The following is a 23,960-nucleotide window of genomic DNA, read 5'->3' on the forward strand; positions in this document are numbered from 1 at the left end:
TTTAGCTATCCCTTCATTTTCCCTATCTGCATATTGAGGAAGTATGGGGCACAGAAGGAGCAATTTTGAGACACAGAAGTTTCATATAACTTAATTCAGTACAGTAGCTCTGGCAGTAGCAGTAGCAGTAGTAGTAGAGTTTACATGCAGTTAAGCAAACTGGCGCCTGTAAATTTCCTTTATTGCATGATTGTGCGTTTGGCCGTATGTGTGTGTGTGGGATCTCTGCCATGGATAGGCATGCCATTCAGGGTGTACCCCAACCCTGTGCCCTGTGCTGCCTGTGATGGGGTCCAAACCCTCTCCCTCCAAAACTCTTAATGAATAAGATGTAAGGTGGTGCTTGATGTAGAACTTCAGACCAAGAATCACCTCAAGTAATGGTACTCAGATGACTAATAATTAAGCTTATTATAAACAAGGGAGATTTCAGCACAGTTTGGGAGACTATGCTGTGTGTGTTTTAAAATGTGGGATAGGACACTGCTGTGGTTTATTTCCTTTGATACTTTCCATCCATCCGTTTTCTGTGCCAGCTTATCTTATTCAGGGTCATGGGGTTCAGCAGCCTGTCCTGGAGGATATGGGCACAGGGCAGGGAAGCTCTTGTGTTGATAAGCCAGGAAGAAATACTGTTGGTCTCAGTTCAAAATCTTTAATAGAGGCCTAAATTAACATATGACAAAAGGATATCAATATACTGTAAAATTTTGATATACCACCCAGCCCTAATGGTCCATCTTGCTTCCTTGTTCCCCAGGAATGTCCATTGTGCTGTAACTGGATTTGCAGCATTTTGTTTTGCATGTATTTTAAGAATTTCTAAGTGTTTTCTGAATTGGCAGCATATTGCCCTTAACGACCACTGTACCATTGGTTTCAGTCAATCGTTCCTGGTCCACCATCTTGTCAAATCAATTATGATTGGGAAGGCGGGCTTCATCAAAGATAACCAATCAGTAACTGAGAATTTAGTACCTTTCTATAGTCAAACTCCTTTCCATTGCAATCAAACTTTGTCACACATACCACTATTCTCATTCACAAATAGTACCAGTTTTACATTCACTATCATCTTGTTCCTTGCACACAATTATTTACATTCACATGTACTATTTATTTCTGTTATATTCTGTTACACTGTTATTTCTGCTCAGTTTCAAATATTATATTCTCATACATTCTGTATATTTGTTTCATATACACAACTAACCACCTTTACTTACATATACAATATATGAAAGCCCATCGCAACATACTGTACATTTCTCCTTTTCATTTTAAAAACATCCTGTTACATTTAGGGAAGATTCTTGGTTGGTTATGTCATCCATTATTTTGACTACCATAGGTAGATGAACCTTTGGCAGGAGCATCAGTGAGAAAGATGGCTGAATTTCGTGATATTTCATTAAATAATAGTGGCTAAGGCAATATTGGCATGGCAATCATTAACGTAGTATACATTCCTTAACCATTTTGGACACATGTATAACCAAGAAGTAAATCAAAGCAGAAAAGCAACTTTGAATCAATTGGCTGCATGTATGTCTATGGTATAAAAACCATCAGAATTAGTGTAGACCATTATGAAAAATAGTGCTCCGCTGAACAATGGAAGTGTCACATGGTAATCATTCATGTTCATATTTTTTCTATGTATATATATATTGTATATATAGAATATGTGATGGACTGGATTCTAGTAAAAGGCCGTTTTCTAGCAGTCTATAGGCATGTCAAGCATAAATAGGCATGGTTAATGTAAATCAATGTGAACCCACCGCTTAATACAATTCATTTCGCATGAAGAGTTTCTTTCCATATGGCAGTGCAAACTTCCAAGATAACAATCCTCTAGAGGGCATCAGTGTTCACTGAATGGCTCGAAGAGCATAAAAATGTATGTATGCTGTATTCCACTTTCATGCCAGTCGATAGATGGAAATTTAATGTAATACATAAGGGCAATTTTGAATAACATCTAAGCAACTGTAATTCCTAAAGATTAACTGCTGTCCTGTGAGGTACCTATCACATAAGCTATAGTGACTCTCAGCTTGTATTCTGATTGTGTTGTGACTATAGGTCTGCCAGATCTCTTCCTATCAGAGTTTTACTACTAAAGGCAGATATTCATTACACAATTGCATTTAATTGAATCACTTTTCTGGGGAAATGAAGCATTGTTTCAATGAGCTGTAACAGTTCCAACAAAGTTGTCGACATCGATAAGTGTCTTGAGGGCCGTGTGTGGGTCATTAGGCTAATCCTCTGTGCCTTTGATCAGAGGGTTGCTGGTTCAAGACCAACCTCAGCACCTTTGTACTCCTTTGAGTAAGGCTCTTAACTCAGCCCCACTACAGGTGGCTGCCAAGCTAGCTCTCACCTATGGAGAGTAAGATGGGGTAGGTGAAAATGGGAATTTCACCACAGCAGTCAATAAAGTATTAACATTTCAGATCAAAATTTCAATGGGTAGGTGTGTCCATACTTTTTCATTGGTACTGTGTGTTTGTGTGTATGTATATATATGCAAATAGGAAACACACTTAATATGTTAATGGCCATGACAAGTCACAGTGAATTAAGTCATACAACTGTCAGAAACTCTATAGGAAAAGTTGAATGCCATTATTAGAAAACATATTATTTCAGGTCTGATGATTCAAAATCTGAAATCTTTGGTCCATCATGTAGGGTATTTTTGTGCCGGTGAGAGGTCCAAAGGATGGTTCCTCAGTGTGTGATACTGATCAAACATGGAGGAGGAAGGTCTTATGGTCTGAGACTCTTTTGCTGGTGCTAGAGATGGTGACCTACATAGCATGACGGCATTCTGAACCAAAATGGTCACCACAGCATTTTGGAGCACCATGCAATACCCTCTGGTCTGAATGCAGTTGGTCAGGGGTACATCCTACAGTCAGATAATGACTAAAACCATACTTTTAGACATTACCAGACATTACAAGGAAACAGTAAGAAGGTACATATATATATATATATATATATATATATATATATATGGCCAGCAATGTCTGCAGATTTAAACTCCATTGAACGAGTGCAACACAGTTACAGGAACAGTTGTGAAGAACTTTTTGACAAATATTTCATTTCCCTTGTAGAAAGAACACCACGTGTGCACACACAGACACACACACACACACACACATATAAGTGATAGATAGATAGATAGATAGATAGATAGATAGATAGATAGATAGATAGATAGATAGATAGATAGATAGATAGATAGATAGATAGATAGATAGACAGACAGACAGACAGACACATATTATACACATATACTGGTTTCCGAGTGTCATACACTGAGGATCCAACCTTGGTGTACAAACACCCTGCATGATGAAATTTTGACTAATCAGTCCAAAAGACTTTTCCAGTTCTTCAGTAATCCTCATGCCTGGTACTGGTAAGTACTGTACACATTCCCTGTATGATCCACTATAAGGTACAGCACTTTCTTATACTAACACAGCAAATACATGCATTTGTTTTGTTATGACAAGAAATCATCATGCATTTAAATCTTTAAACAGTGAATCTGTACCTCATTTGTGGTATAAATGTTAAAATACACTGTAATTTGTATCTACCACCTGTAAAACAGAGTGGTTAAGCAGGGACCATTCACTCTTAGAAAAGTTTTATTTTTATCCTGAGAATCTACCTAATGTTTGCAGTGGATCTAATATATTTTGGGTACAGAAATATATAACAACAAATCATCTGCATACAAATGAACTTTGTGTTCTATTCCTCTTCTGTAATGAGATTTGAGTTTAATGGCATATAGATGTATGGCTAAGGCGAAAAGCAACGAGCTTAAGGGACACCCCTGTCTTGTTCCCCTTGGAGAGAAAAAAAAAACAATGTCTTATGGATATTGCTACTGAAGCTTTAGGGGAAGCATAAAACAAACAAGTTCAATAGATAAATTTGGACCCAAAGCCAAATTTTCCCAATGTTGCAAATAAATATCGTCATTCGACCATGTCAAAGGCCTTCTCTGGATCTAAAGAAATAACAACCCCAGAGATATTAGAAGACAACAAGGAGTTAATGATTGCGAGAAGTCTACGATTATTAACTTATTTGATGTGTGAATGTGAATCAGTGGAAAGATCAGTTTTTTTTGTCAACACTTGCTTTCAAGTTAGTTTCCTGATATCTAGTCTCATATTTCACTTGAATCATGGAAAGCGTCATGCAGGTAATAAAACCGTTGTTTAAATTCATGACAAATAATCAAATATCGAGTTACTGAGTTACATTAGCTGTTACAGGGGCTATTTTAAATTAATATAGAAATCTGATATGCTGATCAGAAAATTGCAAGCCTAATTGGTCAGAACAGGACATTGTAACAAATCATCCATGAGCTGTAACAGCCCATGGCTCAAACTTGGAATGACAATTTCATCAAAATGATGAATGTAATCACCAAGAGTAGAAATCATTCTTTTTTTTCTTTTTTTTTTTTTTACAAATGTTTCAACAAGATCACGCTTTGGGACATAGTTCAAACACACTAAAATGTCACATACCTTGTTTTCACAACAGATGTACTACACATGTAGGTAAACCCGGTAAAACCAGACAAACAAGGTATTACAGCATCTGCTTTTCAGAACTACCTGCGTGAGTGAGACGCAAAGGAAAATATTGAAACCAATGAAACGACAAAGGTTGCTATGATCTTTTTTCTTTGAGTGGGTGTGTAGGGCAGTAGGCCGTTGTAATTACGTTAATAATACCTTAAGGGACATATTTGTGGACACGTTCAAATGTTTTACACAGATCACCTGTAAGTGAAATATTTACTGGAACGTACTGAAGGAGACAGAGTGACTGGAAATTGTGATTGATTTTTAAATTAGGTAAGTTCGTTCAGCCGGTCAAATTCTAGGAAAATGCATTGTCATGTTTAATACATTTTGTGTACATTAAATAGACATATATATTAATTCAACCTTTTATTTCTAGGATTATTTCCCAGTAACCAATGAAGCTATTTAATAGCTAAAATGAGCCACATCTACCATTTCCTCCCTGTTTATGCGGCAATCCTTGGACTTGGTGAGTGGGATTTTCACTGTGTATTTTGAAAATTATCATGGACTATAATTGTAAGAAAATGAATATATATATATATATATATATATATATATATATATATATATATATATATATATATATATATACTGCAACTTATATAAAATAAAAATAGAGCACATTTTCATACCTAATTTTATCCCATTTCAGTTTCCATCAAGACAAGTCTCTCTGTTGAGGTAAGCTGTCTATTCTTAATAGTCGGAATCAAAGCTGCCTTTTTTCATTTAAATATAGAAAAAAATGTGTGTACATATATATATATATATATATATATATATATATATATATATATATATATATAGTTTTCAAATTGCTATCAAAGCAGAGTATATCAACTGACATCTATGAGAATTTATCAAAGTTAAACAAGTTTCTTTTCCACAGTGCAACACAACAAACGCCAATGGTAAGGACATGAACAGGAAGATGTTATAAATAACTAAAATGCAGTGTAAATGCCAGGGAATGTTTATTAATGAATGACAGTGTAACTAACATGACTAAATGTATATAATAGTAGGCAAATTAACTATTAAAAATACAACAGTCTAGTTAAGGGTAATGCTGAAAAAAATATGTTTATAATAAGCACTTGTTGTTTTTATGTGATTATTGTTAATTCTTCCAGTGTCATAGGGGGTTGAATGGGTTTGACTCAGCAGGTTATTTTTGCTTTCTTCATGATTTTAAAATCTGGTTATTCAAAAATAGGCATAATGAGTTTGGAGCTAGTGTATAATTTGTAAGGTGTGATTCACACTCCCACCGGGTCTCCCTCAAATTAATACCAGAATGATTAATATAGATAATGTTTATAGCTATCTTAAAAATATTTTCATAATGATTATATATTGTCTGTGTATTTTCATCTTACAGAAACCTGGTGTCTTGGTGCAACTCCGTAAGTGAAAATGTTAGGTTATTTTAATATAATTATCACATTTTGAGTCTCGAAGCAAGAGCTACAGTAGTATGTTAGTGCAATGCGAAAGACTAGTTTTTAATCGCACTTGAGGCAGCAAATGACAAAAGACTGGTTATTCTGGATCACGAAGACGATTTTGATTTGATTTTTTTCAGTTCGAGTTATGAAAACAACCTTGATGGAATGTGTAACGTTAGTGTTTCACAACAAGCCTGCTTCATGGTGAGCATGATTATTCTCTTAGTTGAATTATGAGCAAAACTGGTTAAGCAAACTTACTTATTATTGCAATATTCTAAATATAAACAGTTACATGCATTTTTTATTCAACAAATCGCTTCTGTAGTCCACTGATGTTTTGTAAATATTGACCAATATTAGATTAAAAGATCAGCGTGCCGATTCAGAAAAAAACCCAATTATCTATATAGAAAAAATGTATCTTAAGTTTAGTTCTATATTACTAAATTAATTAATTGAAATTAATTGCAATAATTAAAAATGAACTCCCACTCAAATTTATTTTAAATCCATTACCCTTTTCTGTAGAAACTTCCAGATTCTACAATCAACACTTTTTCACAATGTATTGGACTGTCTTTTAACACGCCTTTCAGCAGCAAAGACCACATATGGAATCTCCATGGAATAATAGACACTGCTTTAGATATCTACTCATTTATGGTAAGTTAATTTAATTAAATTTCCCTTTTTTAGTATTTTTACAAGGCCCCAACCTAGTCAGCCACCATCCAAGACAAACTGTAACTGTAGTCACCAGCACAGTTAGTCACCACAAGCTTCTAGCAGCAAGGGGAGCCAGTAAGTTGCTCGCATGACACTTTTTAGCAACAGGATCAATCATTTTAATTTAGTTTTTCTTATACCCATGTACAAAAGGGCCACTACAAGGAATTCCACTAGGAATTTCACAAGCAATTCATAGCAGCAAAGTGCTCATCAAGAAAGACAGAGTAAAATTGGCTGGCTAAGTCGGCATTCCTAGAAGTACTCATATCCTCTGCAGTGTCAGCAAGGGGCGAAAGGTGTCAAGGATGTTTTTAAGCTAGCATGGTATGATCAAATTGTTTAATCATAATTAATGGTACACCTTGGCAATTAATCATATAACCCGTCATGTTGCAATTGTAATTGTTAAAACAGTGACTCCCATCTTTCAGTATTTCTTGGGGTAAACAATATAGAGTGAGAAGGAAAAAAATTTGGATAGTATTCAACAGTTCGTTAATTTTGTTACATTTTCATAGAATTTACGTTTAAGGTCAAATGAACATGATGAGACTAAAATTTGTTGTGTTTACATTTCCAATTTCAACTGAGCATAAGTACTGGGACAAATGAAAAGCAAAACTAAGTTGTCCAAAGTTAGTATTTGGTCCTAAATCCTTTACATGCAATAACTGCCTCAAGTTGGCAACCAATTGACATCACCACACTCTTGATCACATCATTTCAAATGGTCTACCATGCTTTCGCTGCAGCGCCTTTCAGTTAGAGCTTGCTTGGGGCCATTTCTGACTTGAGTTTTTTCTTCAATTGGCCAAATGCATGCCCGGTTGGGTTTAAATCAGGAGACTGACTTGGCCAGTCTATAACTTTCCACTTTTTCTTTCTGATGAACTTCCTGGTTATGTGTGCAGTGTGTTTTGGGTCATTGTATTTCTGCTTGCCCACCGTTGGACATGGGAAGTCAAGATGTTTCTGTAAACCTTAGAATTCATTCTGCTGCTACCACAATTACATTATCAGTAAAGACTAGGGAGCCAGTTCCGGAGGCAGCCATGTTTGCCCAAGCCATGACATTAACTCCTCCATGCTTCACAGATGAAGTGGAGTGCTCCTTCTGTACACTTTTTTCTTCCCATCACTTTGATAAAGGTTAAGCTTTACCTTATCGGTCCATAAAACTTTGTTCCAAAACTCTTCTGATTCATCTTTGTACTTGTGCATGGTCTGGCCTTTGTCTTCTTGGTGTTGATGAGAATAATCCTGCAGTGTAACTTTTCATTTCTTGAATTCTTCTGCCAATGATGAAAACATGCATGTTTACCCCTGCAAATTGTTTATTTCTGTGGTTATCAGGGATGTAGGTTTCATATTAACATTGGGGGGACGGGTATATCAGGGTCCGAGGTGTGACATCTTGTCACATTACGAGGCGATTTTATACCTACACTGTATACAGTCTGATTTTTTTTATTTGTAAACAATTGCCATTATAGTTACAATATATAAAGTGAGGGGCGGCATGGTGGTGCAGTGGTTAGCACTGTTGCCTCACACCTCTGGGACCCCATAGTCCAAAAACACGCTGAGGCTAATTGGAGTTGCTAAATTGCCCGTAGGTGTGCATGTGTGCGTGAATGGTGTGTGAGTGTGCCCTGCGATGGGCTGGCCCCCCATCCTGGGTTGTTCCCTGCCTCATGCCCGTTGCTTCCGGGATAGGCCCCCCGCAACCCCCCGCAACCCAGTAGGATAAGTGATTTGGAAAATGTATGGATGGATGGATATATAAAGTGAAATGTATCTTCCCAGTTCATCTTCACTAATATGGTAGTTTAAGTGCATTAATGTCCTGCATTATGTATGTTGAATTTGCAGAAAATATTGCAATTATGTGCAAATCAGGAGATTCCACCACTCATATCAGGGCCTGCACTGTGGAACAATGAGCACACCTCAAGGTCCATGATGATGCCCTTTGTCAGTCTCCTGTACCCTCTCTTCTCTCAGAAATACATCCTAATAACCCATAGAAGTAAATACTGGGGATTTACTGAATCTCTTCTTAGTGATAAATGGGGTTTTCTACCAGCACTGTTTATGAGTTTCTGATAACTAACCCTGCCTTCAAATCATGTCGGAGAAATCGTACATACGAGATGAGAGTGCTAGAATGAAACAGACCATTAGAATGGCAATAGAATGAAATAGGCCATTTCCCGTTTTTTGATGGCATCATTAATATGTTGATAAGCTCTGCTCTTATTGGCTGGCTGACAGTGAAGCACTGCGAAGACTCACATATAACAAACATCCCTACAGTTATGTGCCTCATAATGACGTTTCGGTTAACAATGGACCGTATTTATGATATTGCTCCCATAAAATTAAAACAGAGTCACCTAGTAAAATCGCAGCACAAAGCATTACTCAGATGTTTGTGGTAATGCTAATGTTAACATAAACCTACTGTACTGCCAGTCATGTAAAAGTATAGCATGTACAACTATGAACTGTATGTAATACTTGATAATGATAGTAAACCTATATGTTACTGGTTTATGCACTTACCATACTGTACTTTTTAGCATTATTTTGTAGTGTACACTTTTTTTTTTGTCACTTGTAACTGCAATACTCCCTCTTCAGCCTAGGTACAACGTTACCATATTCATACCTGTGTTTTTAGCATTGTAACAAGAACATTATAATTGTGCATCTCAGTCAGCAAATGATTTTACGATGCTAGTTTTGTCATGCAATTTGTATGAGCTCCAAACAGCAAACTGAGCAGTTTCTAAATGTGTTGTTTGTATTGTATTGACTCTTGCTTGCAATTTTTTGTACTTCAGTCTCGATTAGATATTTGTTCAACTAATCAAAAGTATGCTACAGGCAGTAGAGAAGCCTCTTGTCGATGACAGTATCACAGACTTTGCAATGTTGTTCAAATGATAAATCCTTTGCCATTTTAACAAATACATCAGAATCCTTCTCTTCACCTGCCCCATCTTACTCTCCATAGTTCGGGGGTCACAGCACAGGCTCAGCCAATGTGCAGTACCCCTGAAGCTGGGGGTTAAGAGGTCACCGACATGTAACTATTCTGTCTAGGACAGGGCTTGAATCAGCTGCCTTCTGATCATAAGCACAGAGGCTTAGCCCTTTAAGTCACTCAACTCTCAACTGCGCCTTTGCAAATTCAGGGTACATTTCCCAAAAGGGCATTCAGCCCTTTGTACTGCATTCAGTACATACTTTTCCTTGCCTGGTGCACTTGTGGAAACTGTGCATACATACCAATTGAGAGTGAAAAAAATGTCACAGGTCGTGCAGATCCATTGGGCTTGAAAGTGGGCTAGTGTATGTTATCTTTGAGGGTGTAGTTAAGACTGTTACATAACAGTCTAGGATTTTTGAATCAGCCCGTTTTGGCACCTTCTTTTACATAGGCAGGATTTATATTTAAATGAGAGAACAATAACGTCTGAGAATCACAGTATGTCAATACCATGTACTGAACTCTCCCTATTCTGCTATGCCAAGATAAAGTCAGATTTTCATTCTATGACACCCTTAACACCGATAAGTTTTGCTCAAACTCTTGGGGTCACATAGGAGTCATAATGTTCTCTTAGGGTCACATTGTGGTATCAAAATTAACCCAGTTAACACAAATAATGATTCATTATCAAGTGCCTGGTTTATAAGACATAATATTTTATTATTATAATTGTTCCTTTTGTTATTTAATTGTTTATTGCTTAAAAATAGAAACCCCATTTGCAGAAAAGTTGGTAGATTTTGTAAAATGCATTAAAGACAAAAATCTGTAATATGTTAATTCATGTGAACTTTTAACTGACAAACGTACAAAGAAAAGATTTTCAGCCGTTGTACTGACCAACTTAACTGTATTTTAGAAATACAGACGCTCATCTTCTTACAAACTTTCAATTTACAAACTTTCAGACATATGACCAAAGAGGACTGTAAGTCCAAATTGTGTTTATTCTGTCCGCAACATCAATTTTTTCATTCTACGTGTCAATTCCGCCTAGTACGACTTCTGGCCGCTACTCCCGCCACACAGCAGCGTAGTGTGCGAACTTCCAGCATATCCTAGTTCTTTGTACTTGCATATACCCTTAAAATGATGTTGAGTAATGACTTACGAGCATTTCAAGTTCAGAACGGCCGTTCAGAACGCAACTCATTCGTACGTAGAGGACTGTCTGTATACGTGGAGTTAGAATTTTGTTGACACTCAACAAAACTTGGAATAAAGTTAAAATAAATGCACAGAATATTCCTTTGACACTGCTTTGGAAGACTACATGTTAAGCAGGCTAATCGGTAGCAGGTGAGATATTGTGACTGGGTATAAAAGTAGCATCATCAAAAGCTCTGTCTTTGCAGGCAAGGATGGGCTGTGGCTCACGCATTTGTGCCAAAATTTGTGAGAAAATTGATAGTTCAAAAGGAATATTCCTCAATGCAAGACTTGCAAAATCTACATTACATAATATTGTGAAAAGATTCTGAGAATACAGAGACATTTCAGTGCATAATGTACAGGTCAGAAACCACTGTTGAATGTGTGGGCTCGGGAGTACTTTGGAAAACTATTGTCACTTAACATAGTCCATCACTGTATCCAGAAATGCAAATTGAAACTGTATTACACAAGGAGGAAACCATACATCAATTCTATGCAGAAACACCAGCGAGTTCTCTGGGTCTATGCTTATCTCAGATGGACTGTGGAACTGTGGTGCTGTAGTCAAATGAGTCCACATTTCAGCTTGCTTTTGGGAAAAATGGGTATCAAGTTCTCCGTGCCAAAGAAGAAACTGACCATCCAGATTGCTATCGGTGAAAGGTGCAAAATCCAGGATCTATGATGGTACAGTGTGTGGGTGCATCAGTGCCCACTGCATGGGTAAATTGCATGGATGTGAAGGTACCATTGAGTCTGGGGCATATATTATGATTTTAGAGACATATGTTGCCATTAAGGTGATGTTTCTCTGGGATGTCCATGCTTATTTCGGCAGGCTAGTATGTGTGCTTGACTGACCTGTCAAACTAACGCATCTGGCGTGACGCTCACGCTTTCAGACTCTCATGCAAGCAATCTTATGGCAAATCTGTATTATTCCATTATAAACCTAAAATTTGCTATATCAGAAGTGTTGGGTCAGTTTGAAAAATTAACAGACTATTTACAGGATAATAAAACGGTTACATACATGTAAATGCATGTGCATCAGTTTATTTCTTTGATATACAGTGTACTGGGGTTAATTTCAGAACAGAATTTTAAGCAGACTCTGGAGATTTTTGTTGGACCTGGCAACACTAAAGGTCGTACAAGGTAGCTAATTAATTCAAGACGCTATGATTTTGATTCGAAGGAAAACATGGACTTTTTGATTTAATGTGTGTCCAGCAAAATACTGTTTGGGTTTTGGCTTTCGATTTTTTTTGGCTTTTTAAAAACACTGTAACAAACCAATATGCTTGACTCTTACAACTGGCAAACGCAAAATGCATTGATTTTCGCATCCATTAATCTGAGGCTCGTAACTTTCAATAGGTATAACGTACAGACGTGAATTGTATATCTTTTCAATTACTCGATCCGGTCCTCCAAATCCCAACGTTGTGCACTAAAATAATCCTGTGCATTCCATGTGAGTAATTCTGTGTGTAATGAGGCATATAATTGAAACATTTTCCACGAAAAAGCACCCCTAATCTATACAATATCGATATCATTCACATTAGATGGACAATTACTTCATATTTTCGCAATATTTATTCACAGAAGTTTTAATGTGTACGTTTGATGTCGAGCTCCGACAAAACAGTTCAAACAGAACCAGCCCATCCTGTAATTTGAACACCTCCTACATGTAAACACAATGACCTGCTACAGTGCTGGTTTGTTGTTTTGGGAGTAAAATGCAGACTAAACGTTTTTTTTTATATATTCACTTTGCCAATCATTGTGTATATTGACAAGAAAACAACAGCGATAAACATTCAGCATTAGACTCTGACCGAGTCCCGGGAGGGACATTGAGGGAAAAAAATAAAAAATCAGTGTTTGAAAGATAAGCATGCACTTTTGCGAAATCTCACAAAACTTTTCCTAAATGACACAGACATGTCTTGTAAAGTGTGCTTTAAGCATTAAACTTTGAGGGACAATTAATCCACACCATGTACCTTTCATATTACAATTGAACCCATTTATTCTGATTACTATAAGCACTGTATTCATTTCCACCTGGTACTAACCATGTAGTCTTTCATAATACTAAACCATAGAAAGGTCCCCATCATAGAGACTCTAATCTCAACATTTATAAGATTGTAATTGTAGTGCCTGCAAATTATTATATTAGATCAGACTAAAAATGGAGAAATTTCAATAGGCGCAAGTAGTTTTTCCTCATAAGAAGGATCAAAAAGACTATGTCAGTATTTACAAATCAAATTATGACATACCTGAGTAGCCCAGAATGTCCTGAAAACAAAACCATAAGGCACATGTGGCTAATTCATGTACATGCAATGTAATAAGTGTAAATTCAAAGGAAAGAAAAATGCTCAAAAATGGATAAGGTTCAAATGGTTAACCAATAGATATTGTGTGAATTTATGTTAGTAATATGAGTAAATATTGAATGAAAGTTTAGAATGCATTGCTGATAAAAGATTATACAATCTACTGCATAGTCCAAAGAAGCTTATATGTTACAGTGTATGCTGCTATGAATTTTTGCAAACCTTTTGGTAATCACTGGCACTAAAAAAACACATATTTACACAATTAAAAGTAGAGAATGGTTATCAGTTAGGCAGGTCATTCATTGCACCAAACAGGCCAAATTTGGAGCAGACGGGATTTGGCTGACTGAGTCACACACGACTTGCATGTTAATGCTGCATTGTTATTTCCCTTGCTCTGGACACCTGTTCATTTTCAGCAAGACCCTTTATTGCAATGTGTGCAGTGTATGGCCCAATGGACATTTGACATTTGAGAATCCAGCCTCGAGACAAAATGTTCCTTATATTCTCCTCTGGTTGTCATCTGTGCTTGGATGAAGGGGAACATTGTCAACAGCTAGTAAATGTGCACCATATCACTAGCCACCCTTTGGAAAGACCTGGTTGTCTGAACAGACATGGCAGATGCTTGTCACTTGGGTGGTTGTTGCAGCAGGATGGTGTTCAGGCAGGAATCAGCATAGTCACACTATGGCGTTATGCTCCACCCAGTAACGCGCGATGCATTCAGTGTCTGTTAGTTGAAATACATCAAGACAAGGCCAGAGTATTCTTGGTTGTCTCTGTCTTTGCACCCTTTTCTGTTTCTGTTACGGTGCCACATAGAATAGAAAGGGCCCTAACGCCCTGCTTCATATGCTTTTAATATATTTGATGCTTTGTCATTTGTTGTTCACAAATTTTTCTGATTTTCTGGCATGAAGAAATGTGACTCGTCTTGCCTGTGTATGTTTTTCCAACAGAGATCAAGCTTTAGCCATGGGTCCATCCTTGAGCTGTTTGATGCTATGAATCTGAACCCTGAAACCGATAGGTTTAATGATACAGACTTTGTCAAAGCGTGGTTTGAAGTGAAGCTCAGGCCACTCCTGTCAACATTATCCCAGGAATTTTTATCATGTCTCAGCACCAAACACTTCAGCTGTGAGACCTACCAGACTGTGTATGTATTTCATACTGTAAGCTGCAATACATACTGTAGGATATTATTTCATTTAGAAAAACTCAGCTTTAACGTGATATTCTCAATTCTGACAGGGTAGAAGAGCTGAACAAACATTTTTCAGGCATGGACTCAGTAAGGAAAAAGTGGATCTATATGTCTTTCATGTATCCTTTCCTATCTAGGAACAGTACAGAAGGTGAGGTTCATTTATGTATGTATGTTTGTTGAGTTAAAGAGTGAAGGAGCAAAAATGTAAAGTGTTTTTTGTGTACTAGGTACAGGTTGTGCATCTCCAGAAGACAGCAGTGAAGACTGGCTATTGAAGAATTTTGGCCTATTTTCTGCCATGGCTCGCTTTAAACACTTAACAGAATTGAACGTTTTCTTTAGAGGAGTAAGTAGTTATAAAATGACATACTGTATGTAATATTCCATTTTTATGCAGTTCTATATAAATATCAGTTTTAGGTGGAAAATACTCATCTTTTATTGTTTCTGTCTGCAGCTGGAGGTTCTGCATATCCTAACTCCAGAGCAAAAAGCTGAACTTCTCTTGCATCCAGAGCTTTCTGGTCTGGATAATAACAAATTCAGACTGGTGTTTAAGAGCATGTTAAACCCCCTCCTGGAAAACCAGGATCTGACTGACTCAACAACCCCACAGACCACAACCCTGGCTACCACAGTATCAGCAACTACTGCAGAAAGGAGACTTCAGAAGGTATGCTGACAGAATTAGGATGTTGTTAAAGGTCATTAACACTGAACTAATGTGCAAAATGTATTCCTGCTGTAAGAAATATATATTGACACTTCTACTCTGAATGTTTTTATATCACAGTAAATTTGAATATCATTTCATTTTTTTTATTATTTCATTGAATCATTTTTCTCTACATGAAAATATTTCATTAATTAATGTCTTGTATTGGTATATTGTCAGTTTGAGGAGGTTGAAATGTAACACTGATAATTAATTGTGACAGAGTATATATAAATTAATTATATACAAATTAATGTTAAATCAGATCAGACAATTTAACCAGATAATAATCAATAGGATTTGATATTTGGTTGATGTGGTAATACTTGTTCTAAAAACATGCAGTTTTTTTTGTGTCTTGCAATTCATACACTTTAGCTAGCTAGCATATACCAGCTTTAATTCTTTTGGGCATAATATATTTATTTTACACTTAATAAAAATAAATTAATAATGAATAATATCTTACATAAAAAGTAATAATGAATAATGGAATAAATGACAACTATCCTAATGGGACTTTTATATTACATTTAAATAAAAAAAGGAAACAATCTTTATTCAACAAAATTAATATTTAAAAAATGTTGTTGCACAAACCCATTCCCAGTAAAACATATCAAATGCAGTCCAAAGATCTGTCTATATAAGGGTGTATATACAGATGATCCCTGGGTAATGATGGTCCGTGTTACGATATTTCCACTTTACAATGGGTAAATGTTTTTCGCTTTGAGTACATTTTTCAATAATTATATAATGGGCTTTGTGTTAATGATTTTGCCCAACTGTGGGCTAATGCAAGTGTTCCAAATATGTTTAAGGTAGGCTAGGCTAGGCTATGATGTTTGTTAGGTTGGGTGTGCTGTATTAAAATGCATTTTTGCCATACATGTTTTTACTGTACGATAGGTTTATCAGAATGTAACGTCATTGTAACTGTACTGAGATTTCACGAATCAGAAAAGCTCTCAAATGGCACAGAGATATGTACTGATGAATAGCAGACACAGTAGAACTTTATACATAATGTTCAACAGTTCAAATGTATTATCACTTTTGCATAGTTTTAAGTATGTTTTTGTTTAGAACATCCAGTTAATACCAAAATATTAATTCTTAAGCAGTGTTTAAGATGTATAAATAACAACCTTTTTTTTCAGAGAATCAAAGGGTTTCTGACCTTCTTTAAACCAGTGGGGAGTTTTGTCAAGAAGTTTGTGTCTCTCACTAAGCAGGTAAAGTGATTAATATCATGGTTTATTTATAGTGGAATAAATATGACAAGCATCTGTGTGCCTTAAAAACTTGTTTGCCAGGTACAATAACTACAATATCAATTATGATGCATTTTATAAATCTTGTCAGATTTAAAATAATCTTTTTTTTTTGCTAATGGTCATGCACTACAACTTAACAAAAAGTGCAAAAGGTAGACATTGCATTCTTTTAGTATTTAATATTAATTATATAGGAAATGTATATATAGCATATGTAATTATCATATAACATATATAGTAATAATGTTAATAGTACAATAGTAATATTTTTCCGAATTTTCATCTCAGTATTTTATACATTTTCATTATAATACAATATTTACATTTTGAATTATACTTTTCTCAGGAAGATTTTTCTTCAATGAAGAGTATTACACTCACCCAGGCAATAATGAACTGGACTTTATCAGAACTAGCCAGTCACTTTGTTACAAACATTACTGATGGGGATAACACCACGCCCACTCCACCACCGATCCACTTTGACATCACTGATATTAATGACTGGTTCTTGCATGTAGCAGTACCACTTTTAAAACGTTTCTTACCTCACAATCAAACCGTGATCTCCGGAAAACTTGGTGAAATTTTCCACCATGTTTTGTAAGTATGAAAATCGTTCTGTGATGTAGACTGTATATTCAGATACCAGTTACTCAAAGAAAATGTTTGATACAGTATTGTTAATGGGTTATTAATCATTTCATACAACAGCTCTTTAAATAATTCTGCTGATCACGAACTGCCTGGCCCAGCAGATGTTTGCAGTATTTCTTCTGTAGGGGTGTCTTGCTCAGTGAGTACTGACCTTTTACAAAATGGAATGTAAATTGTAGAAAGCATGTTTAGTAAGATTATGAATTCTGTTTTCAATTTCAAAGCAAATATATACAATTCCAGCTTATTTCACAAGGCATACATAACATACATTGAGCATCACTTTAACTTTAATGCATTTTGATATTCTATATATATCCATCCATCCATCCATCCATTTTCCAAACCGCTTATCCTATTGGGTCGCGGGGGGTCCGGAGCCTATCCCGGAATCAATGGGCACGAGGCAGGGAACAACCCAGGATGGGGGGCCAGCCCATCGCAGGGCACACTCACACACCATTCACTCACACATGCACACCTATGGGCAATTCAGCAACTCCAATTAGCCTCAGCATGTTTTTGGACTGTGGGGGGAAACCGGAGTACCCGGAGGAAACCCCACGACGACAACATGCAAACTCCGCACACATGTGACCCAGGCGGAGACTCGAACCCGGGTCCCAGAGGTGTGAGGCGACAGTGCTAACCACTGCACCACCATGCCGCCCCTCTATATATATCATGGTTAATAATTACTTTAACATATCCTTTAACTTTGCATGATTGTTCACCGTATACTTTTCATTTTAGGTACCCAATGCAATTGAAAACATGGCCTATTTTTTTTATTGCGCCTCCCATGCTAATTTGAGCCTTACTGAAGAAAACATTGTGGCATTACTCATTGAACTCTCCAAAGCTCTTAATTCACTGTTGGAAAATTACTGCTCATTGGTATGAAATTTTAATTATATTTAATTATTATTAATACAGTATAATGTTAAGCCTATGCTAGTTAAGCCTATATGTATAGAAAGTATTTTTTTAGGGGTGAAGATTTCAGGTCCAGTGAGTACAAATCCAGACCAAGATTTTGCTTCAACCAGCCAGTTGAGCATAAAGAGTCACAGTCACAGAGTACCCAACTGGCTGGTTGAAACAAAATCTTGGTCTGGATTTGTACTCTCTGGACCTGAAATCTCCATCTCTAGTATTTTTGCATCATTCTTACAGGTATATGCTAGAAGTTGGTCAAACATCTAAAAGGTTTTGTCAACCAAAAGACAGACTTTATAATCTACTTATAATTTTCTAACATACTTTCAGAATTTTATGTCCGTCGGCTCCTACATAAGAGACATCATTGGACTGCCTCAAACACACTTTACAGAGGAAAATCTTCAGGATGTGAATTTCATCCAACTCTGGTTCCAAATCAAACTCAGACCACATTTATCATCACTGTCAAAAGAGTTTCTCTCCTGTCTCAGTACCAAGAACTTCAGCTGTGAGACTTTTCAAGCCCTGTATGTATACTTAGCATCGCACTACTGTGCAAAAGTCTTAGGCAGTCAAAGAAAATAATGTTTAAAGGATCTTCACGTTAGTGTAAAACTATAATATTATGTCTGGCAAAGTGTCAGCTTAGCCATTTCCAAACATCTCCTAAAGTCACCTCATAATTTGCAGCAACCATCCTATACACCTATGTACTTTATTTCTACTCGACCACTACCCCATCTTGTTTAGTGAATCAGCACCTCTTTGAATCATTTAACAAAATTAATTGATTGATTAATTAATTAATTAATTGAGCTGGTGGTGAAATGTATTGAATGCCCAGTATGGCTGAGGTGCCCCTGAGGAGAGGTTTGGGAACTGAAGAGGTGTTCATCTAGTCATACAATAAGATATCAGTCACATTTTGAAGAACAAAGGAAATTCATGTTCATTTTTTATTGCATTACTGTTTATTTTTAATGCTAAATTTTGGGGGTTTTTCCGCGCAAATGTACATCTACTAAGAAGATTAACAGTTTTAAACATTTTCTATGTCTACCTAAGACTTTCGCATAATACTGTATATTCTTCAAACACATGCTGGAAAAAGGCACATCTGCAGACTATTGCTAGTAGTATGGAAATGCATGACAAATAATATTAACATCAACATTGTTATTATTATTATTATTATTAGTAGTAGTAGTAGTAGTATTAGTAGTAGTAGTAGTAGTATTAGTAGTAGTAGTAGGAGGAGTAGTAGTAGTAGTAGTAGTATACTTTACATACTGGAACATTTTATATTTTTTTTTAGCTAAATAGATAAATATATGTTGTATCACGTCATTTTTATTTTCAGCTACCTTGTGTTCTAAGAAATCTTCTGTTAAGAACCCCAGTTTCTCTCTAATTTTCTTTTTACTTGCAGTGTACTGGACCTGAGTAATCACATCTCAGAAATGGGTGAAATCCAACAACAGTTTATCTATAATTATTTTATTTACCCTTTTCTGTCACGGAAAGACATCTCAGGTAGCAGCTTCTTTAAAAATGGGAATATGTCATTTCAAATCACTACCAGTTGTTTCATATGAAAATATGAGTACAGTTAAGAATATCATCTTAATTATGTTATACTGGATACTTTTATGTTTTCTCAAATTTTGTGTTAATTACAGATCCAAGCTGCACTTTTCAAGCAAGCAGTAGTAAGGACTGGCTGATTAAGAATTTTGGTGCATTTTCCATCTTTGCACATCTAGAGGATTTTTATAAGCTATACAAAAACTTCTCAGCAGTAAGTATTTTTGAAAGCACAACAGATAAACTGTAAAAAAATGGATAAACGTTGAAAAGTCTGAGCACATGCATAGCATGTATTAAATGATATAGCTGAGTACTGTGTATTGACAAAACTTAAGCACCGCTCAATGAAGAATTTATGTTGTATTAACATCAAGACCCACGTACATAAAATATGTCAAAACAAAATATATATAAATTAAACTGGCACAGAAGCCTTCATCACATCATTAAAGCAATTTATACTAAAAAGAAAATAAATGTTTGTTGTGGGAATTGTATTTCCCACCAAAATCTCATTGTTTGCACAATAAATATGTTTGAATGTATGATAATATTAAAAGTAAATGCTCAGTATTGAATTTATTTTTCTGGCTTTAGTGTAATTGGAGATCCATGAAATTATTTTTTTTTTCATTAATGTTTGCGCATTGAAGCAATAATATTATAATAACAAGCATAATTTTCTCTTAGCTGGAAGTCCTAGATGTTCTAACACCATACCAGAAAGCGGAGCTGATTGTTTTTCCCTATAATGAACTGGAAAATCCAAGTGTCGTCATCAACACAGTGTTTCAGTACTTCCTGGAATCACCAAAGGAGACAAATTTTGAAAAATGCCTGCAATACCTTGTTTCTTTAGCTCAGAAGGTATTCTGAATCAGTATCTGTATACAATATTCATTATAGAATATTAACTGTTCATTGAAATAATCTGCATATTACATTTTGTTTTACCTTTTTACAGGTAAATATCAGTTGTGACTCCTACAGAACCATGTACGTTACACAGCAAACATGTCCTCTGGATTTTAATTGTTTCACATACCTTTATAGCAAAATAAACACTGATCTCATCTCTTTTGCTCTTCAGCTTTATGAACCTTGATGTGGCTTTGTCGGCAGTGTCTACTGATGTAGAGTCATTTATCATTGAAATAAAGGAGCACTTAATTCACTCAGTGCCACAAGGTTAGTGTTAAAACCTATTTGTTATTAACAACGATGATTATGAATATTGAAATATTGCTTATGAAGTCTGTAAGTTGTATCGACTGCATGTATGATTTTGCATTAATTGGTCATTTTTTTTACGTACTGTAGATTGCCCAGTGGCCACAGAAAAGGTAAAGTGTCATTGTAAGCTATGGTAAAATGCACCTACTGTACTGTACAAAAGTCTTTTTGCAGGGTGGTAGGTGATGTCTCATTAATATTTATGAGAGAAGTGGTACATGATTGGCCAGTGCATGCCTTACAAAATAGTGCAGCACTGCTGGCACCGGCGATATTAGACAAAACTGTTTCGGAATTCAGTATATAATTGATATAGTTTTAACGCTGTCAGCTGTGAAACAACTAGCCAGCTTATTAGCGGAATAACTTCGTATTGTAAATGAAAACAATGCCGCAGGTCCAATAAATAAAATATTGTAGCTCTCGACTGGCGAAGAGATCATCAGGTGAACAGTAAAGTTCAGTTATTAGCAGACTGTGACTAACAGACGTTGACAGGCATAATAGAATAGTTTTTCTCTAACATGAACATCTAGGCATAATTTTCTTTGTCTGCGTAAGACTTTTGCCCTGTGCTGCAAATAATTAATATTGTTTTTAGAAAAAAATATCACACAGTGTGTCTATTTTACTTTGAAGTATTTTAATTGCTATGAATTTTGATTTTTATCCTCAGTGCCTTGTGACAACGGTTAATGGTAAGTTTCATTTAGACACATATATTAGCAACTGGCTGCTTCATATCTGAATGTGATATATAAATACTGTAGGATGTGGTTTATATACTGCTCTCTTTCTTGTGTACTGCTCTATTTCAACAATAGATATATTACATGAAAGTACAAGATTGCCCTTTTATTATAAAATATAAACAGAAAATTAGCAAGTTAAAGGAAAATTAACCGTAGTTCCAGAAAAAAAATAGTAATTTGTTGACTTTTTTCAGGGTCGAAAATCTGCAGTGCAATCAACAGGTGAGTAAATTCAAAACTGAGTAAAATAAATATTAATTATATTTGTAAAAATTTTGATTCTTCTATATATTAATTGTGTTTATGCTACATGTTATGCTATGTTTCTAGATAATATCCATATATTTCTTTCAGCTTTTTTGTTGTAGATTCCGTTTGTTGACTTTAAAAATTTTGTTTTATTTTATTTTTACAGCAAAGCGATATGTAACAAGCTTGTTAACCATAACATTGAAAATACACTCTGCAAATACAGTATTGAAGAATATGCTTGTATGCCGGTATGAAATGTTCAAAGATTTTTTTAATACAACAATTTTTCTGTAAACAATTAGGTTTACAGATTCATTCACAAATTTAATGCATTGAGAAATGTTAAGATTTTCTGTTTCTTGTATAGTTGACAGGCATTTCACAACATGATTTTGTTGAACTCCTACAATGCAAATTGCAGAATAACTGCACTTCTTCAAAACAAATCTGGATGTTATTCTTCCAAAAAATTTCAGGACAACTGGATGAAATTCTAGACTTGTATTACAACCCGGTGAGCAAAGTCATTTTAATAATTAATGGATAGCATTGTGACCTCACATCTCCAGGATTGAATTCCAGTCTATAGCTCTATATGTGGTGTTTGCACATTCTATGTTCTCACAAGTTTGTTACTGATACTCCGGTTCTCCTTACAAGTCTAAAAGCATGTTCACATAAATTGGTGTGTATAAGTTGACCACAGTCTGTGATTATATGTCCTGCAGTAGACTGGCAACCTATCCAGAGTGTCCCCTTATTTGTTACCTGTGACTTCTGTGATAGTCTTCAAAGCTACTATAACCCTGTATGGGATAAGAAATTATGAAAAGATGTTGTATGTATGACTGGATAGAACCATAGATGGATAAATGGATGGATGAAAAGACATATTTAGTTTAATGACAATAAGAATAAATAATATCTAAATTTTATGTTGACAGAATATCAGCTTCAGCAGTCTGTCCATCTCCAACGTGCTGGATGTGATCGGTGAAATTACAATTGACAAATTTAACTCCACATCCCTAAGAAATGTTGATGTCATAAATCAGTGGTTCCAGAGGAAACTCCACTCGTTCTTGCCATCAGTGTCTAAAGAGTTTCTCTCTTGTCTAAGCACAAAGAACTTCAGCTGTGAAACATTCCAGGCTGTGTATGTACAGTCCTTGTCATGAATACTTTCAGTGCAGCATTAAAGCTTGAAAATGTAAATATTATGGTATTGCTTACTGTATTTTTTATTGCATTTAAGTGTGAAGGCTCTGAGTGACCAAGTTTCATGTATGAACACACTGCAACGACAGTCTGTGTATACCCTTTTCATCTACCCCTTCCTATCAAGAAATGACACTTTAGGTATGTTTATGTTACGTCCTAGTTCTTAATATGTCATACTACATGTGTTTCACAAAAATGTGCTTTTCAAGTTGTAGATGCTATAAAACTTATGGATTCATTATATCTTTTTTTTTGCCTCAGATGGTTCCTGTATCTCCGATACCAACAGCAGCTTAGATTGGCTTCAGAAGAACTTTGGGGCCTTTTCTGTCTTTGCACCTCTAGAAGATCTTGTCAGCCTCAACAGCAATTTCTCTGGTGTAAGTGAAACCAAGATTCCATCTAATATTTGATTGAGAATTTCTGTTTTGAATTACATTTCCTACTGTTTAAACAATAACTATTTCTTTTATTTTTCTATTTACAGTTTGATTCACTGCCTCTACTATCACCCACCCAAATAGCAGAAGTGGTACTGAGGGCTAGAGAAATTAATATAAATCAGACTGAAGCTGTATTTAACAGACTGGAGATCGGTAACTCATTCCAGAACGTCGATGAATTTCTGACGAAACTGGCCCAAAGTCCAGCGGTGAGCACCTCTAGCTGTAAATGCAAAATCCACTGAAGCGTTTGAAATATGACAAAATGC

General features: G+C 35.7%; 1 protein-coding gene across 1 annotated transcript; it reads left to right on the forward strand.

The window, feature by feature from the left end:
• Window positions 1–4,686: 4,686 nt before the first annotated feature.
• On the forward strand, window positions 4,687–23,956 carry LOC125742383 (uncharacterized). The gene is made up of 30 exons (XM_049014339.1): window positions 4,687–4,907; window positions 5,014–5,106; window positions 5,293–5,321; window positions 5,530–5,551; window positions 6,022–6,046; window positions 6,226–6,292; window positions 6,620–6,754; window positions 14,359–14,558; window positions 14,654–14,757; window positions 14,837–14,955; window positions 15,067–15,282; window positions 16,488–16,562; window positions 16,951–17,207; window positions 17,319–17,400; window positions 18,015–18,158; window positions 18,531–18,730; window positions 19,633–19,736; window positions 19,883–20,001; window positions 20,481–20,657; window positions 20,755–20,786; window positions 20,881–20,978; window positions 21,111–21,133; window positions 21,700–21,721; window positions 21,970–21,997; window positions 22,191–22,275; window positions 22,395–22,541; window positions 22,972–23,183; window positions 23,283–23,386; window positions 23,510–23,628; window positions 23,736–23,956. Exons 2-30 carry the CDS (start codon window positions 5,055–5,057, stop codon window positions 23,934–23,936), a joined length of 3,198 nt encoding a protein of 1,065 aa, XP_048870296.1. The 5' UTR covers window positions 4,687–4,907; window positions 5,014–5,054; the 3' UTR covers window positions 23,937–23,956.
• The last annotated feature ends 4 nt before the right edge of the window (window positions 23,957–23,960 follow it).

The sequence above is a fragment of the Brienomyrus brachyistius genome, chromosome 5 (genome assembly GCF_023856365.1).
Source record: "Brienomyrus brachyistius isolate T26 chromosome 5, BBRACH_0.4, whole genome shotgun sequence".
Lineage (NCBI taxonomy): Eukaryota > Metazoa > Chordata > Actinopteri > Osteoglossiformes > Mormyridae > Brienomyrus > Brienomyrus brachyistius.

Excerpts from the sequence above, each read along its gene's own strand:
- LOC125742383 (XM_049014339.1), top strand. The coding sequence starts at position 5,055 with ATGAGCCACATCTACCATTTCCTCCCTGTTTATGCGGCAATCCTTGGA. Across the intron at positions 14,956-15,066 it reads TGAACGTTTTCTTTAGAGGA|CTGGAGGTTCTGCATATCCT; the intron begins GTAAGTAGTTAT and ends TTCTGTCTGCAG. Across the intron at positions 17,208-17,318 it reads GAAATTTTCCACCATGTTTT|CTCTTTAAATAATTCTGCTG; the intron begins GTAAGTATGAAA and ends TTCATACAACAG.